General features: G+C 48.2%; 1 protein-coding gene across 13 annotated transcripts in view; it reads left to right on the top strand.

Moving 5' to 3' along the window:
• LOC119972287 (focal adhesion kinase 1) overlaps positions 1–19,741 on the top strand; it is a 585,346-nt gene that overhangs the window by 526,130 nt on the left and 39,475 nt on the right. For all 13 annotated transcript variants that reach the window (XM_038808747.1, XM_038808746.1, XM_038808744.1 and 10 more), the window contains 3 exons: positions 14,418–14,480; positions 15,421–15,460; positions 19,421–19,527. In XM_038808747.1, coding sequence (XP_038664675.1) covers positions 14,418–14,480; positions 15,421–15,460; positions 19,421–19,527 — 210 coding nt within the window. The remainder of the gene's footprint in view (positions 1–14,417; positions 14,481–15,420; positions 15,461–19,420; positions 19,528–19,741) is intronic.

Genomic DNA, 19,741 nt, shown 5'->3' with positions numbered 1-19,741 from the left:
AGGCCACCCTGTCCTGTATCCTCATTGGCAACAGCGTCGGAAAGGCCACTACCTGTTTTTTCAGGCAGGCTCGTACTTGCAGATATTTAAAGGCATTTCCTGGCGGCAGATTAAATTTGTCCTCTAGCGCCTTCAAACTGGGAAAGCTTCCGTCTATGAACAGATCTCCCATCCTTCTGATGCCTGCCCTCTGCCAGCTCTGCAACCCACCATCCACCCTACCCGGGACAAACCTGTGGTTGTTGCATATCGGGGTCCATACCGACGCTCCCTCCACCTTCTTGTATCTCCTCCACTGGCCCAGATCCGCAGTGTCGCCACCACCACCGGACTTGTGGAGTAGCAGGTCAGTGAGAACGGCAAAAGGGACGTTATCAAAGTTCCCAGACTAGTACCTTTACATGACGCCGCCTCCAGCTGCTTCCACGCCCCCCCCCCCCCCCCCCATCGCCCACTTCCTAATCAGAGCTATATTGGCCGCCCAGTAGTAGTTGCGAAAGTTTGGCAGCGCCCCCCCCCAAAATTGCCTCATCCCTTCCGCTCCCGTCGGGGGCTCCGACCAGTGTAGTTTACTATAGAATTCCTTAAAGACTCCGTTCACCCCCTCCCCCCGCCCCTCCCGAATGCGCTCCAACAGTGATCTCCTTACCCGCGGGGTCTTATTCGCCCACATAAAGCCCATAATGATCCTACTCACCCACTTTAAAAAGGCCTTAGGGATGAAGATGGGGACGCACTAAAAGACAAACAAAAATCTGGGGAGGACAGTTATTTTCACGGTCTGCACCCTCCCTGCCAGTGACAGCGGGAGCATGTCCCACCTTTTAAAGTCCCCTTCCATTTGCTCCACTAACCGGGTCAGGTTGAGCCTGTGCAGGGCATCCCATTTCCTGGCCACCTGTATACCCAGGTAACGAAAACTTTTCTCTACCATCCTGAGCGGCAGCTCTTTCAGTCTCTCCCCCTGCCCCTTGACCTGGATCACAAACAACTCGCTCTTTCCCATGTTCAGTTTCTTCCCTGAAAAACTACCAAAATCCCTCAGGATCCGCAGAACCTCCCCCATTCCCTCCACAGGGTCCGAAATGTACAGGAGCAAATCATCCGCGTATAGCGAGACCCGATGTTCCACCCCCCCAAACCAGTCCCCGCCAGTTCCTCGAGGCTCTCAGCACCATAGCTAGTGGTTCTATAGCTAGGGCAAATAGTAACAGGCAGAGGGGACACCCCTGCCTCGTTCCCTGGTGAAGCTCGAAGTACCCCGACCTCAGCCGGTTTGTACATATACTTGCTACAGGCGCCTGGTACAGCAATTTGACCCAGCCAATAAAGCCCTCACCAAACCCGAACCTCTCCAGCGTTTCCCAGAGGTACTCTCACTCCACCCAGTCAAAGGCTTTCTCTGCGTCCATCACTGTTACCACCTCCACCTCCCCTCCCTCTGAGGGCATCAAAATAATATTCAAAAGTCTTCAGACATTGGTATTGAGTTGTCTGCCTTTAACAAACCCAGTCTGGTCTTCCTCTATCACCCCTGGGACGCAATCCTCAATTCTTGTGGCCAGAATCTTAGCTAGCAATTTGGCATCCACGTTTAAAAGCGAAATCGGCCTGTATGACCTGCAATGTTCCGGGTCCTTCCCTCGTTTAAGAATGGGAGATCAAGGCCTGTGACATTGTTGGGGGTCCTCATCAGGAGTGGGCTCAATAATTCCGAAAATTTCTTATAGAATTCTACGTGGTAACTGTCCGGCCCCAAGGCTTTACTCGATTGGATGCCCTCGGCACCCTTGACAATCTCCTCCAATTCAATCGGGGACCCCAGCCCCTCCACCAGGTCCTCTTCCACCTTTGGGAAACCCCCCCCCCCCGGATACAGACTGTGTTACCCTCCTTATTCTTTACTCCCCCGATTTCCCTGGCCGCCTCCCTCTTTCGCAGTTGGTGTGCCAGCATTCTACTCGCTTTCTCCCCATACGCATAGACTGCCCCCCTTGCCTTCCTCAGCTGTGCTACCACTTTCCCTGTGGTCAGCAATTTAAACTCCGCCTGCAGACTCCGCCGCTCCCTCAATAAGCCGCCTCAGGCGCCTCCGCGTATCTCCTGTCCACTCGGAGTATCTCCTCCACCAGTCTCTTCCTCTCGCTCTTTCTCTCTTCACTCGAATTGAGATGAGTTCCCCTCTGACAACTGCCTTCAGAGCCTCCCAGACCGTTGCTGCTGCTACCTCACCCGTATCGTTTGTTTCCAGATAATCCTGGATGTTCCTGCTAATCCACCCGCAAACCTCTTCGCCCGCCAGCAGCCACACATCCAGTCTCCAGAGTGATCGCTGCCCTCTCTCCTCACTAAGCCGCAGGTCCACCCAGTGCGGTGCATGGTCCGTGACTGTGATTGCTGAGTATTCTGTCCCTGCCACCTTTGGGATTAACGCCCTGCTCAGGACAAAGAAGTCTATGCGGGAAGAACCCCGTCCCCATCTGCTCCATAAAACACTTCAGTTCCTCAGCCACTGCTGGTCGCTTCCCTGTCCTGGACTTCGACCGGTTCAGCTCAGGGTCAATGACTGTGTTAAAGTCTCCCCCCATGATCAGGTTGTGTGACTCTAAGTCCGGCATTTTGCCTAGCATGCATCTCATAAATTCCACATCATCCCAATTCGGAGCATAGACATTCACAAACACCACCCGGACCCCCACTTTCCACTCACCATTATATACCTGCGCCCCCCTTATCTGCCACAATTCTCCCAGCCTCGAATGCCACGCCATACGGATTAGAATTGCTACCCCCCTGGTCTTCGAATCCAGCCCTGAATGGAACACCTGGCCTATCCATCCCTTTCTCAATCTCGTGTGATCTGCGAGCTTTAAATGTGTCTCCCAAAGCATTGCTACATCTGCCTTTAACCCCTTTAGATGTGCGAACACGTGCGCTCTTTTGACCGGCCCATTCAAACCCCTCACATTCCATGTGATCAGCCTGGACCGGGGGGGGGGGGGGGATAATAAACCCCCCCCCCCCCCCCCCCCCCCCCCCGGGCCGACTAGCTATCGCCCTTTCTTGGCCAATCTCGAGCCGCGCCCTTCGCTTCCTCAAGCGCCCCCAAAGGGAGCCGCCATCCCCGACCCTCAATTGGTACCCCAAAATTGATACCTCCTCTGTCAGCAAAGCAGCACCCCCCCCCCCCCCCACCCTCTCTTCCCCAACCCCCAAAACAGCCCCACGACCCAAAACCCCCCGTCAAGCACCAGCTGGGCACTTGCTCACCCCCCAATATGCTCCCGAGAGTCAGCTGACCCTGGCAGCTCCCGCCCCTGGCGCCAATCAGACTGTCACCTCATTGTCCGGGTCCTTCTCCCCACATGAATAAACCAATTAAACTACCTCTCCAGCCCCAGTGAGTAAATAGTAATACGAAACAAAAAATAAACAGAAGACACTCCGTGAGGAGACACTTGTTGAACCAAGGCTCCAACTTCCCGAAAATCCGCACTAAGTACAGGGCCCCCTCCCCACTCCGTATCTCAACTTTGCCGAAAACACTGCACCCTCCAGCCACCACCACAGCCCTTACACACACCCAACATTGTATACAATCTTATTTTAGAAACGGTACCGTGTTACCCAGCCCCACCGCCGCATTCCACCAAAGCTTAGCCATCCTATAATTCGAGTCCAGCTTTTCTTGTTTGACGAATGACCCCGCCTCGTCCGGTGTCTCAAAATAGTGATGCCGTTCCTTGTACGTGACCCATAGCCTCGCTGGATGAAGCATCCCAAATTTCACGCCCTTGCTGAAGAGGGTCGCCTTCACCCGGTTGAATCCAGCACGCCTCTTGGCCAGCTCAGCACCCAGGTCCTGGTAGATGCGTATCACGCTGTTCTCCCACCTGCTGCTCTGTTCTTTTTTTGCCCACCGCAAGACAAGTTCCTTGTCCGAGAAGCAATGAAATTTCAGCACCATGGCCCTCGACAGTTCATTTGCCTTGGGCTTCCTTGCGGGGGCTCTGTGCGCCCCGTCCAGCTCCAGGGGTCGAGGGAATACCCCCGTCCCTATCAGTGTCTCCAGCATCTTGGACACAAATGCTCCTGCATCCGACCCCTCCACACCTTCAGGGAGGCCCACAATTCTCAAGTTCTGTCTCCTGGACCTGTTTTCCAGGTCCTCCAGCCTCTCCTGCCACTTCTTGTGGAGGTCATCCTGCACCTTAAGGGCCAATACGACAACTCGCCCTCATGGTCGGATAGCTTTTTCTCCATCTCCTTAATCGCTTTCCCTTGTGTCGCCTGAGTTGCGATCATTTGGTCTATTGATGCCTTCATCAGGGCCAGCATGTCCTTTTTAAGATCAGCAAAACAGCCCCTAAGGAATTCCTGTTGATTCTTATGGATTTATTAAGGCAGGAGAGATCAAATGACAAAAGAGATGATGGTGCAAGTCAAAAGGGACAAGTAAATAAACAAATGGTTTAAAGAGGAGGTGTAAATGAGAATAGTAGAATCATTACCCAGAGCTGCTATCTGAAAAATTTGGGTAGCGGTAATGATTTGAAATTGTTGAACTCCGTGTTGAGCCCTTAAGCATGAGGTGCAGTTACTCGAGCTTTCTGAGTGAAGATAGTGAAGTAGAGTTTAAAATGCCAGGTGACTGGAAGCTCAAGGTCATATTTGCAGATTGAATGGAGGTGTTCAACAACAGAATCCCATATCTGTGTTGGTGTCCCTGCATAGAGGAGACCGCAGTATGAACACAGAATACAGTGCGCAACAGCAAATTACAAGCCTGGATTATTGAGCCTATCAACATGTGGCAGATGGAGTTTAACGTGGATAAATGTGTGGTTGTGCATTTTGGTTGGAAAGATGGGAAGGTAACTTATTATCTCGAGAGACTTTGAGGTGCTTCTTTGCAGAGTGACCTGGGGGTCCTCGTTCATGAGTCAAAAAAAACTAGGTACAGCAGATCATAAAGAAAGAATGGAATGTTGGCATTTATAGCTAAAGGAATAGAGTATAAAGGTAAGGGAGTGTTGTTGCAACTATACAAGGCATTGGTGAGACCATACCTGGAGTATCGTGCACAGTTTCGATCCCCTTATTTGAGGAAAGGTGTAGTGGCATTGGAGGTAGTTCAGAGACGGTTTGCTAGGTTGATTCCAGAGATAAGGAGTTTGTCATATGAAGAGAGATCGAACAGTTTAGGCCTATAGTTTATAGGAATGAGGGGGGGCTCAAATTGAGGTATAGAAGATGATAAAAGGTATGGATAAAGTAGACGTGGAGCGGATGCTTCCTCTTGTGGGGCATTCCAGAACAAGAAGTCATAGTCTTAGGATAAGAGGTGGCAAATTTAGAATGGAGTTGAGGAGAGACTACTTCTTCCAAAGGGTTGTGTATCTGTGGATTTCGCTACCCCAGAATGTGGTGGATGCTGGGACAGTGAGTAAATATAAGGACAGATTTTTAATTGGTAATGGGTTGAAGGGTTATGGAGAACTTACCGGGAAGGGCTGCATGGGGAGGGGTCATAAAACAGCACGGGAAAGTGTGCATTGGTGCAGTTCACATTGTCTTCCCACCGACATGCCATCTTGCCAGCAGTGAAGAAGGCAGCCAGCCTTCCCACCCGGGCACCTACTGAACAATTTAAGTGGCCAGTTAAAGGCATTTTCCTGCCTTTAACCACAAACCTATCCATAATTTCCTGTTAGAGGTGAGGCCTCTATGAAAACCCTGGCAGACTCAGGGGGTACTCTCATTTGCAGGCACTCATTGAGCCATGCAGGGCTCTCCCAACTGCAGCGGTGCCCATGCAGCAACAGTCCCACCTTCCCTCCGACCCCTACCTCGGAAGGAAGTGCCTGATGGGTTCCCAGACCCAATTTACCTGGAAATGAGGCACACATTCATCGCTGAATCCTCCTTTTCCTCCAGATACAGCCCCATCATTAGCCACTGCTGAGTTGCTGGCAGGTCTTGGGATGGATAGATGAGTGGCTGGGCTCAGTGGTGACGACCACCTTGGCATCGCTGACCATCGGTGAGGCCTCAGGTCCCACTGATTGTCAAAATGGGGTCACCCATGCACTTTTAGGCCCCTCAACAAGGCTTCTGCCGGAAAACATAATCCTGGCCACTGTTCCACCTGGAAGGAATGTTTGAGGCTTGGACAGTGGTAAGGAAGCCAGTGACGTAGTGATATTGTCATTGGATTGTTAATCCAGAGACCCAGAATAATGTTCTGGGGAGCCACATTCAAATCCCACCACGGCAGATTCAATAAAAAAAACAATCTGGAAATAAAATATGACCATGAAACCTTTGTTACCTATGTCCTATGGGGAAGGAAATCTGCCATCCTTACCTGGTCTTACTCCAGATCCACAACAATGTGGTTGATTCTTAAATAGCCCAGCAAGGCACACAGTTCAAAGCAATTTGGGATGATCCAGCAAAAAAAGGTCAGCTGTTGCTCCTCCTCTGCTTGCATAGAGAAGTACAATGGAAAGGGGTATTGTGGATGATTGGAGAGTGTCTTAGAGAGCCCCTTCTCTATGTGGTCTGCAGGGGTGGGAGATGGTGTTAAGCAGATACCTATAGAGGTTCTTGGAGGTGGAGAGCAGTTGTGCGGGAAAATGGAGGCAACATTGTTGAGGCTCCATGATGACCATGCTTCTATATTATCTATCTGTATGTTTCAGGAAACTGGAGTTAATGTGTACTTAATGAAAAATAAGTATTTCTTGCAAACGTGCTGTCAGGTCACTCCTTCAACAACATTTATCTTTCTGGGAGTGCAAATCAAATAATGATGACAGTTCCAGTAACAATAATTTAACAACACATACAGTACTGAACCGTTAGCATAGACCTGTCAGTGCATGGTCAAGAATCTTCCCACTTTGCTTTATCCAACGCAATGTTCTAAAGGATGGTGGTCCAGCTGGACATGCAGCAAGAAGGTTGGAGTACCCGGTACCAACTTACCTTATTAGTTTATCTGCTTCAGTTCTCACAGCATCATTATAATAATCTTTATTGTCACAAATAGCCTTACATTAACACGGCAATGAAGTTACTGTGAAAATCCGCCAGCCGCCACATTCCGGCGCCTGTTCGGGTGCACAGAGGGAGAATTCAGAATGACCAATTTACCTAACAAACACGTCTTTTGGGACTTGTGGGGGGAAACTAGAGCACCCGGAGGAAACTCACGCAGACACGGGGAGAACGTGCAGACTCCGCACAGACAGTGACCTAAGTCGGGAACCCAGGCCCCTGATGCTGCGAAGCAACAGTGCTAACCACTGTACCGTGGACAGGACTCCATAAGCTTTAGTTCTCAGCTAGTCCAAACCTACACTTTCGGCATTCAGAGCGGTAGGTTATGGCCGTATGGTTAAAGAGTACAGACTCCGTATCAAGCAAAAATTCTTCATCTGTGAATTTCTCAGTAGCTTTATTTGAATCTATTTTCCGGCATGCCAAAAATGTTTACAGTAAAATCTTTATTATCCAGCATGTGAGGAGAATGGGTGGTGTTGATCAATAAAAATGCCAGCTAACCAAGAGTTCCATTTCCCAATGTGCGATACAGTGTCATGCCTGTTGCATAAACTAATATGCAAGTATTCAGAAAATAAAGAACAGTATTATTTTTACTGCTAGCCTTCAAAACTACATTAAAGCATAAAGTATAAAATAATCACAATATACCGGTACAGATAACTTTGTAATTGTTTCCGGTTAATAAAGTGACGGTTCACATTGGGGGGCATCAGAAATTCCAGTTAGTCGAGAATTCCAGTTGGTAAAGTGTTGGATAACACAAAGCTTACTGGAAAATGTCAATATCTTGGCTTTTTGTTCAGCAGTACATCCGAGTTCTGAAGACCATCCCAGCTATAAAATAGTTTTTTTTTTATAGTGAAGTCTTAACACAACCGATACACCTTTTGAGATGTTATCTGCTGCGATTGAATGTATTTTTGTGTATTTAAAGATGGGGATAATCCTGCTTCAGTTTAGTATCATAATTGGATTATAATCTTGGGCAGAAAGTATTATCCTGCAACCCAGAAATAGTGAAACCAACTAACTAACAAATTCCATTGGAAACTAAAGTTAAAAAAACAGCCTTGGGCCATATTTTTTTGTCTCAAACATATTAGACATGGCATTGCGAATCACTTTACAGTTAAGACATGTACAGGAGCTGACACTGCAGGGTAAATGGGTGTGGTGTGAGGAGAGTGTGTTCATATAATTGCTTTGAAGGTTGTTGCAAAGATTGATAGAATTTGCTTATTGCGTCAGGGCTTTCCTTGAAATAGTTTGAAGACTTTGGAGTTTTAGGTGAGCTATTGTTGGTAATATTCCGATTACTCTTTTACGACACCAAGGCCAGGGTTTTCCAGCCCCATCATGGCAGTACCTGCCGCAGGAGATTCGACAGCCCAGCCTAAAGTTCATTGACCTTCGGCAGGACCGGACGATCCCAGCAGCAGGGTGGGGCTGGAAAATTCTGCTCTAGGTCATGCAGTACAAATGCAAAGCCACATTTACAGTGTCCCTACTAGTTTGGCATTGAAGTTAGAAAGCCAGCGATTCACTTGTATACTCAAAAATATTTAACCGTTACTCTGGAAAGGAAGAGTTTGCATTTATATAATATTCCATAATGCACTTTGGACAAAAAGAGTTTTCACATCTATTTAATTTGTTTTGAACTTGCCTCATGACGCCGAGGACCCCGGTTCGATCCCGGCCCCGGGTCACGTCCGTATGGAGTTTGCACATTTTCCTCATGCCTGTTTGGGTTTCACCCCCACAACCAAAAGCAGGGTGGGTGGATTGGCCTCGCTAAATTGCCCCTTAATTGGAAAAAAATAATTGGAAACTCTAAATTTAAAAAAAATAACAATTTGTTTTGAGCTGTTGTTATGAAGACAAAGACAGCAAGATATTTTTATATATTAAAGTCTCACCAAAAACAAATGAGATGAATGGCTGTTTTTTGATCTTGATTGAGGAAGGAATGGTGAAGGACTGAAACTGGGAGAATAACATGCTTCTCCCCAAATAATATCAAATGTACTTTTTAAATCCACATCAAGGAGTGAAACGCCAGCAGTTTTACACTGGCGTGGCAACATAGACCCATTTTTGGAGAACCCAGCCCAGCATATCTGACAATGTAGCACTCCCAGTAATGCGAATCAGTGACAGTGATTGGTAGAGCATTGAACACAAAAACTGCGAGTGTGCGAAAATAGAGGGAGAGAGACACTGGAGTGCACGAGCCCTCCGCTCACCACATTTCCCATGGTAAAGGCAGCTGCTCTGGGCTTGTAAAACCCCCCCCCCCCCCCCCCCCCCCCCCCCCCCCCCCCCCCCCCAGCTCCAGCACTCACCTACTCCTCTTGACTCAGCGTTTATAATCCCGCCTCCGACCACATCCCACCTGGCTTCAGCGCCCATACACACCTCCGACCGAGGCCCGCCAGCCAAATTCCCCACATCACTCCAGGCCCACGTCTTGATGTGCCTCCAGGCTCCCCTCCCTGCTGTCCCTCATTCACCACATCCATCCTAGCCGAACTTGTCCCTCCTAGTTCTTGGCAGGCTCACTCGTTCTGGTGCAGCTAGGCCTTGCTCCAGGTTCCTCCTCTGCTCTCATCTCATCACATACCAGCCAAATTAATGAATGTGTGAGGATAGATGGGTGTGTCAGGATAGATGGGGGTGTGAGGATAGATGGGTGTATGTGAGGATAGATGGGGGTGTGTGAGGTTAGATGGGGGTGTGTGAGTATAGATGTGTGTGTGTGAGGATAGATGGGGAGGTGAGTATAGATGGGTGTGTGTGTGAGGATAGATGGGTGTGTGTGAGGATAGATGGGTGTGTGTGAGGATAGATGGGTGTGTGTGTGAGGATAGATGGGTGTGTGTGAGGATAGATGGGTGTGTGTGAGGATAGATGGGTGTGTGTGAGGATAGATGGGGGGGTGAGGATAGATGGGGGGGTGAGGATAGATGGGTGTGTGTGAGGATAGATGGGTGTGTGAGTATAGATGGGGGTGTTTGAGGATAGATGGGGGGGGTGTGAGGATAGATGGGGTGTGTGTGTATAGATCGGGGTGTGTGAGGATAGATGGAGGGGTGAGGATAGATGGGTGTTCGTGGATAGATGGGTGTGTGTGAGGATAGATGGGCGTGTGTGAGGATAGATGGGTGTGTGAGGATAGATGGGGGGGTGGTGAGGATAGATGGGGGTGAGGATAGATGGCGGGGTGGTGAGGATAGATGGGTGTGTGAGGATAGATGGGTGTGTGAGGATAGATGGGTGTGTGAGGATAGATGGGGGTGTGTGTGAGGATAGATGGGGGTGTGTGTGAGGATAGATGGGGGTGTGTGAGGATAGATGGGTGTGTGAGGATAGATGGGTGTGTGAGGATAGATGGGTGTGTGAGGATAGATGGGGGTGTGTGAGGATAGATGGGGGGGTGAGGATAGATGAGTGTGTGAGGATAGATGGGTGTGTGAGGATAGATGGGTGTGTGAGGATAGATGGGTGTGTGAGGATAGATGGGTGTGTGAGGATAGATGGGTGTGTGAGGATAGATGGAGGTGTGAGGATAGATGGGTGTGTGAGGATAGATGGAGGTGTGTGTGAGGAAAGATGGGGGGGGTGAGGATAGATGAGTGTGTGAGGATAGATGGGTGTGTGAGGATAGATGGGTGTGTGAGGATAGATGGGTGTGTGAGGATAGATGGAGGTGTGAGGATAGATGGGGGGGTGTGAGGATAGATGGGTGTGTGAGGAAAGATGGAGGTGTGAGGATAGATGGGGGTGTGTGTGAAGACAGATGGATGTGTGTGTGAAGACAGATGGATGTGTGTGTGAGGATAGATGGGGGTGTGAGGATAGATGGGGGTGTGAGGATAGATGGGGGTGTGAGGATAGATGGGGGGGTGAGGATAGATGGGTGTGTGAGGATAGATGGGTGTGTGTGAGGATAGATGTGTGTGAGGATAGATGGGGGTGTGAGGATAGATGGGGGTGTGTGTGAGGATAGATGGGTGTGTGAGGATAGATGGGAGTGTGAGGATAGATGGGTGTGTGAGGATAGATGGGTGTGTGTGAGGATAGATGGGTGTGTGTGAGGATAGATGGGTGTGTGTGAGGATAGATGGGGGGGTGTGAGGATAGATGGGGGGGTGTGAGTATAGATGGGGGAGTGTGAGTATAGATCGGGGTGTGTGAGGATAGATGGAGGGGTGAGGATAGATGGAGGTGTGAGGATAGATGGGTGTGTGAGGATAGATGGAGGGGTGAGGATAGATGGAGGTGTGAGGATAGATGGGTGTGTGAGGATAGATGGGTGTGTGTGAGGATAGATGGGTGTGTGAGGATAGATGGGTGTGTGAGGATAGATGGGAGTGTGAGGATAGATGGGGGGGGTGAGGATAGATGGGTGTGTGAGGATAGATGGGTGTGTGAAGACAGATGGATGTGTGTGTGAGGATAGATGGAGGTGTGAGGATAGATGGGAGTGTGAGGATAGATGGGTGTGTGTGAGGATAGATGGGTGTGTGAGGATAGATGGGTGTGTGAGGATAGATGGGAGTGTGAGGATAGATGGGTGTGTGAGGATAGATGGGAGTGTGAGGATAGATGGGTGTGTGAGGATAGATGGGTGTGTGAAGACAGATGGATGTGTGTGTGAGGATAGTAAGAAGTCTTACAACACCAGGTTAAAGTCCAACAGGTTTGTTTCAAACACGAGCTTTCGGAGCACGGCTCCTTCTTCACCTGAAGAAGGAGCCGTGCTCCGAAAGCTCGTGTTTGAAACAAACCTGTTGGACTTTAACCTGGTGTTGTAAGACTTCTTACTGTGCTCACCCCAGTCCAACGCCGGCATCTCCACATCATGGCTATGTGTGAGGATAGATGGGTGTGTGAGGATAGATGGGAGTGTGAGGATAGATGGGTGTGTGAAGACAGATGGATGTGTGTGTGAGGATAGATGGGGGGTGAGGATAGATGGGAGTGTGTGAGGATAGATGGGTGTGTGTGAGGATAGATGGGGGGGTGAGGATAGATGGGGGTGTGTGAGGATAGATGGGGGGGTGAGGATAGATGGGTGTGTGGGGATAGATGGGTGTGTGTGTGAGGATAGATGGGTGTGTGTGAGGATAGATGTGTGTGAGGATAGATGTGTGTGCTGATAGATGGGGGTGTGAGGATAGATGGGGGTGTGTGTGAGGATAGATGGGTGTGTGAGGATAGATGGGTGTGTGAGGATAGATGGGTGTGTGTGAGGATAGATGGGTGTGTGTGAGGATAGATGGGGGTGTGTGTGAGGATAGATGGGGGTGTGTGAGGATAGATGGGGGGGTGAGTATAGATGGGGGGGTGTGAGTATAGATGGGGGGGTGTGAGTATAGATGGGGGGGTGTGAGTATAGATCGGGGTGTGTGAGGATAGATGGAGGGGTGAGGATAGATGGGTGTGTGAGGATAGATGGGTGTGTGAGGATAGATGGGTGTGTGAGGATAGATGGGGGTGTGTGTGAGGATAGATGGATGTGTGTGAGGATAGATGGGTGTGTGAGGATAGATGGGTGTGTGAGGATAGATGGGTGTGTGTGAGGATAGATGGGGGTGTGTGTGAGGATAGATGGGGGTGTGTGAGGATAGATGGGGGGGTGTGAGGATAGATGGGGGGGTGTGTATAGATGGGGGGGTGTGAGTATAGATCGGGGGGTGTGAGTATAGATCGGGGTGTGTGAGGATAGATGGAGGGGTGAGGATAGATGGGTGTATGAGGATAGATGGGTGTGTGTGAGGATAGATGGGGGTGTGTGTGAGGATAGATGGGGGTGTGTGTGAGGATAGATGGGGGGGTGTGAGGATAGATGGGGGGGTGTGAGTATAGATGGGGGGTGTGAGTATAGATCGGGGGGTGTGAGTATAGATCGGGGTGTGTGAGGATAGATGGAGGGGTGAGGATAGATGGGTGTGTGAGGATAGATGGAGGGGTGAGGATAGATGGGTGTGTGAGGATAGATGGAGGTGTGAGGATATGCCTGGCCCCGTAAGTGCGCCATTAATCAAATTGAAATCCAGTGACATGTAGTTCCTCGCGATGAGCACTCTGTATCTTGCAAAGGCAAATCAGGGTCCTAACATCAGTTATGGACCCCATTCAAAATTTGTCTACAATTGTGCCACTGGCAGCTGTTCCACATCTTCAGGCTATCCAGGGCTAGGTGAAGAGACTGTGGGAGCTGCTGATAAAATATACCGTTTTTTTTAAGCATTCATGTAGCTGGAGGAGCACGGTTGCTCCTTCTAACTCCATAAAAGTGCTGCAGCCCCCCCCCCCCCCCCCACCGCTACCCCGAGAATCTACTGGGAACTAGATCAGTGTTGGAGCTGGCCAGAATGGCAACTTTGGCTCATGAGGCCCAATTTTGATTGGGCCTCAAGAAGGCTGTCTTTGGGAGGACTTTCTATTAATGCATCTCGGCACAAGTTGAACTTCTTCCTCATTGTACAGTGAAATGGCCCCAGCTTCATTACATAAGCACTGTTAGAAGATTAGGAGAGTCAAAAAATGACAATCTTAAGGTACCAAGCTGTTGCAAGCATGGTGACTTCTATCTCTGCTTAGAATCAATTTTAAGTACATAGTTTATATCCCTCTTAATACTGTATTTGTGCCAGAACATTTGGGTTAGAGAGGGAAAATAGTTAATCCAAATAAAGACATTGGTCACAAACCAAATATTTAAAGTATGAGCTTAAAGAAGAGGCAAATAATTAATAGATCACAAACAAGAAACTCCCATGGGGATGAGGCTCGGGACAAATTGAATACAGATGCTGTCAGAACTACAAATGGGGTTCTCAAGTTAAGGTTTCGAATTGACCCTGTTTCTTTCGCTGCATTTTGATCTTTACCATTCCCACACTGATGAAGTGAAGCACCATCATCATGTCTGAAGTAAACAAGAGCCTGTTGAATTTAACGAGTTGTCAATCTAATTTTAAACGGTCCTGGTGCACTGCTTGTAAGTTGTAATTGAACACATTTTCTGTATTTCTGCAGCCAAGTAGATGTGAGCCTTTGCTGACAGGAAACAGGAATTAATGCATGTTATTCTCATCCTGTGTATGTAATTTCTGCCTCGAAGGGAAAATAGGCTGCTGTGTCGCTCCCAGACAAATATTATGCTATGGAGGTTTTCAGGTCATGTGTTGGAAAATTGGTAAAGTAACCACTTTTGAATTTGAATCGTTTGCATTTAGGTTTTGCTGAATTGATTTCACTGCCATATGTGCAGCAGAAAAATATACGGCTAACATTGTCTGAATATTTTAATCTCTGCCTTTTAATTTCCTTTTCAGAAACCTGATCCAAGATCCATGAGAAACAATGTTGATCGAGATGACGGAGGACTCCTAGATCCAGTAAGTTTTCGTGGTACACAATTTGTAGCACGGGTAGACTTTCTCATTCTTATCCAGCGAGGGAAAGCTGTCTCTGACCTGTTTATAATTTTAATCACAGATGTTTTCTGCCAGTATGTTTACATCGCATGATCTAAACTGAACTTTTGATCGGACAAACCAAATCAGTCTTATAAACAAACCCACTTCCCCACTAAATTGCTTTTGCCAGTACCCTGCAGTGTTGTGCATTAGCATTTTATTCAGAAAATATTTTTATAGGGAAACTTGAAAATGTCACCTGGATGTCACTATTGGTGAATCACTGCAGGTCAATATGTTCAGAAAGTGATGGATCTTAGCCCAGAGATTTCTGAAATGTTGCCTGAGCTATTCAAAGAGACACCAAGATAGACAAGGTTGTTCCAATTTTAACATTCTCTGGCATCCGCAACTTAAATGGTCAGAGTGTCAAAGATGAAAAACAAGTTGTCCACCTCTGGAATAATAATATGCTTCCTGAAATCGCATGGGGAAAAAACAATCAAAATATCTGGCTTTTTGCTGTCGGGCGATCTGCAAGAATAACTTTCACTCTCGTTTTCAAGAGCTTCAATTAAAAGCGTGCTTTAAAAAATAAATTATGTTAAGTAATGTAATTAAATGAAAGTAATTAGGGGCAGCATGGTGCCGAGGTCCCAGGTTCGATCCCGGCTCTGGGTCACTGTCCGTCTGCAGTTTGAACATTCTCCCTGTGTTTGCGGGGGCTTTGCCCCCCACAACTCAAAGATGTACAGGGTAGGTGGATTGGCCACGTTAACTTGCCCCTTAATTGGAAAAAATGAATTGGGTACTCTTAAATTTTTTTTTAATGTAAATAATTAATGTAATTAATCCAATCAGATCATTCAATTGTATTACAACAATGTTTGTATTTTCATACCTTTTTGTTTTCCTTTAGAGTGGCAATCAACACATCTATCAGCCTGTAGGTAAACAAGGTAAGAATTGAAGTCTACCTTCAGTGCCACGTTGTAATTATTTTGCTCACTAAATGAGGATAGATTTTAAAATGAAGTTGCAATGACCAATTTCGGATCCTACCAGAGAAACAAAATAAAACTCATGTCAACATTAACATGGCATACAGGCCATTTCATGAAATATATGCTTTTACCCTTTTCACTCTTTATATGCGGCACCAGAAGAGTAAATGAATTCAGTAGCAATTCAGTAACAAGAGTCCTAATTAGTCAGAGGAAGAGACTTTGTTTGAGAGACAGGTTTGCTAAAATGAAGGGAAACAGTCAGGTGTTGTGATTAATATGAAAAGCAATGACCTTTGAAGCAAAAGTATAACTTTCAATGCCACGGTCGCACTGTCTGAGGAGTCTGCACGTTCTCCCCGTGTCTGCGAGGGTTTCCTCTGGGTGCACCGGTTTCCTCCTACAGTCCAAAGAGGTGCAGGTTAAGTGGGGATAGGACGGGGAAGTGGGCCTAGGTAGGCATAGGTTTGCTGGGCCGAATGGCTTTCTTCTGCAGTGTAGGGATTCTATAGAAAAATAATCTGTGGACTAAGTTCTGATAGTTGAAATAGGGTTCTACGGAGGTGAAGCACATACGGGGGAAATGAGCACAAAGCAGTCGTATGCACAATTCGTTTTCATTCCAGTTGTTGGAATATTATGAACACAAACCTATCCATAACGGTGGTGTATGGCATAATTTCAAAGTTTCCAGATGACATTAAACTTGGAAGTGTAGTAAACAGCGAAGATGACAATAATGCACTTCAGGAGGGCATAGACAGCTGCTGCTGACATTTTACCGCTCTCCTAGAAAGTCAAGGAATGGTTGCCACCGCCTGGAGAACCCCATCAAGGACCCTCTCAAGGCAAACTTTATTCTCTCAAGACTGAGAAACCCAACCATATCACTAACCCAGGTCTCCACACTCGGGGGTTTCGCGTCTCTCCACATTAACAAGATCCGTCTCCGGGCTACCAGGGAGGCAAAGGCCAAAACCTCGGCATCTTTCGCTTCCTGCACTCCCGGATTCTCTGACACCCCAAAGATCGCTATTGTTGGACTCGGCTTCACCTGCGTGTCTAAGATCCTGGACATAGCCTTCGCAAAACCCTGCCAGAATTCTTTAAGCGCTGGTCATGACCAGAACATATGGACATGGTTTGCTGGGCTTCCTGAACATCTCACACAGCTGTCCTCAACCCCAAAGAGCTTGCTCATTCTCGCCGTCGTCATGTGTGCCCGATGTACCACCTTAAACTGAATTAAGCTGAGCCTGGCACATGATGAGGAATTTACCCTGCCCAGGGCATCAGCCCACAGGCCCTCATCCAGTTCCTCACCCAGCTCCTCCTCCCACTTGCCCTTCAGATCCTCCACTGGGGCTTCCTCTGCCTCCTGCAGTTCTTGGTAGATGTCCGACGCCTTCCCCTCCCCTACCCAGATGCCAGAGACCACCCTGTCCTGTATCCTGCGAGGGGGTAGCAACGGAAATGTCCCCACCTGTTTTTTGAGGAAGGTGCGGACCTGGAGGTATCTGAAGGCGTTTCCAGGGGGCAGACTGAATTTCTCCTCCAGCACCTTCAAGCTAGGGAATGTCCCATCAATGAACAGGTCCCCCATCCCTTTACTGCTTGCCCTGTGCGAACTTTGGAACCCTCCGTCTATCTAGCCCGGGACAAATCTATGATTATTCCGTATCGGGGTCCTCCTCCTTCCTGTGCCTTCTCCACTGACCCCAGACCCTCAGTGCCGCCGTCACCATCGGGCTTGTGGTGTATCGTGCCGGCGAGAACGGCAGCGTGCCGTTACCAGTGCCCCTAGGCTGGTGCCTTTGCATGACACTGCCTCTAGCCGACCCCACGCCGACCCCTCCTCCATTACCCATTTCCTAATCATGGCTGCATTAGCCGCCCAGTAGTAGCTACAGCGGTTCGGTAGCGCTAATTCGCGGGGTCTTGTTTGCCCACATAAATCCCGTGATAATCCTGTTCACCCGCTTGAAGAAGGATTTGGGGATGAAGATGGGAAGGCACTGGAAAACGACAGGAATCTGGGGAGGACTGTCATTTTCACGGTCTGCACCCTTCCTGCCAGCGAAAGCGGCAGCATGTCCCACCTTTTAAAGTCTCCCTCCATCTGCTCTACAAGCCGAGATAGATTGAGCCTGTGTAGGGCATCCCAATTCCTAGCCACCTGTATGCCCAGGTTCCGAAAGCTCCTCTCCACCATCCTGAGCGGGAGCTCCCCCAGTCTCTTCTCCTGACCCCTAGCATGGATCACAAACAGCTCACTTTTCCCCACATTCAACTTGTACCCCGAGAAACTCCCAAAGTCCCTTAGGATCTGCATGACCTCCCCAATCCCCTCTAGCGGGTCCGAAATATACAAGAGCAGGTCGTCTGCGTAGAGCGAAACTCGGTGCTCCTCCTCCTCCCCCTCCCCCCCTCCAGTTCCTTGAAGTCTTCAGCGCTATGGCCAACGGCTCAATTGTAAGGGCGAATAGTAGCGTGGATAGGAGGCACCACTGCCTCATCCCTCGGTGTATCCTAAAATACTCCGACCTCAGCCGGTTCGTGGACACACTTGCTATGCGGGCCTGATACAGTAGTTTGACCCACCCTATGAATCCCTCACCAAATCCAAACCAACTTAACGCTTTCCACAGGTACTCCCATTCCACCCGGTCAAAGGCTTTCTCTGCATCTATTGCAGCCACTACTTCTGAGGGCATCATGTTAATGTTTAGGAGCCTCCTCACATTTGTGTTCAGTTGCCTGCCCTTGACGAAACCTGTCTGATCCTCATCAATCACTCCTGGGACACAGTCCTCTATTCTAGTAACCAAAATCTTAGCCAGCAGTTTGTCATCTGCGTTTAGGAGCGATATCGGCCTGTAGGACCCATATTGTAGCGAATCCTTCTCCTTCTTGAGGATGAGCGAGATCGAGGCCCGCGACATTGTCGGGGAAGGGCTCCTCTCTCCTTAGCCTCGTTAAAGGTTCTTAGCAGGAGTGGGCTCAGCAGCTCCGAGAATTTCTTGTAGAATTTTACAGGGTAGCTGTCCGGTCCCGGGGCCTTGCCCGCTTGCATACAATTCAGGCCCTTAACTGTCTCCTCCAACTCAATCGAGGCCCCCAGTCCCTCTACCAAATCCTCGTCCACCCTTGGGAACCTCGATTGGTCCATGAATTACTTCATCCCTTCCCCTCCCCTCGGGGGTTCTGACTCGTACAGTTAGTTAGCAAAATAGTTAATAAAGCATATGGAATCCTGGGCTTTATAAAAACAGGCATGGAATGCAAAATCATGGAAGTTATGGGATTTTTATGGATTTTGAAATGTGCCCATTCCAAATTGACCTTGAGAAAGTGATGGTGAGCAGCCTCTTGAACCACTGCAGTTTGTGTAACAACAATGAAGGAATGACAGTATTGTTTCAAGTCAGGATGTGTGTGGCTTATGGGGGTGATTGCAGAAGGTGGTGGTTGCAGAAGGTGGTGTTCCCATGCACCTACTGCCCTTGTTCTAAGTGGTAGAAGTTGTGGATTTGGCAAGTGCTGTCCAAGAAGCCTTGGTGAGTTGCTGCAATACATTTTGTAGATTGTACACACTGCTGTCATGATGCACTGGTGGAGGAAGGGGTGAATGTTGATGATTAGGGGTGCCAGTCAAGCAGACTGCTTTGTCCAGGGTGGTGCCAATACTAATGAGGTCAGGTCCTCAAAATCGACCAGGCCACCCACAGTGACAATCAAGCATTCCACTAGTCAGACATACAAAATCCGCTATATGAGGAAGTCTGCCCTACATTCTGTTAATGTTTTCCTAATTGTTTGTCCACTATCTGCCTTTTTTGCAGAGACCTGCTTTCAGTCTCTTAACAATCAATATAAATAAAGGTTTTGTTCTCATTTACTTTTTTTCCCCAATAGAGCATGTAGCACCACCAAAGAAGCCACCTCGACCTGGTGCTCCAAGCCATGGAGGAAGCATTGCCAGCCTAAACAGTCCAATAGACAGTTACAATGAAGGAGTGAAGGTTAGCATTTATATGAAAGCTTAAACCACTAATCAATATGCCATCCTGTCTGAAGTAATAATTATATGCATTTTTTATTTGCACAGTGGTTTGAGTCTGATCATTCTATGAGATTGCAGGTAAATTCTTGCAAAAGTTTTGGTATTTGGGAACCAATTCTATGTATTTTTTTAATAAAAGCAGAAAATGTTGGAATTGTGCAATCGGTTGGTGA

The sequence above is a fragment of the Scyliorhinus canicula genome, chromosome 10 (genome assembly GCF_902713615.1).
Source record: "Scyliorhinus canicula chromosome 10, sScyCan1.1, whole genome shotgun sequence".
NCBI classification, from domain to species: domain Eukaryota; kingdom Metazoa; phylum Chordata; class Chondrichthyes; order Carcharhiniformes; family Scyliorhinidae; genus Scyliorhinus; species Scyliorhinus canicula.
This window is presented reverse-complemented; position numbering and strand designations above follow the sequence as displayed.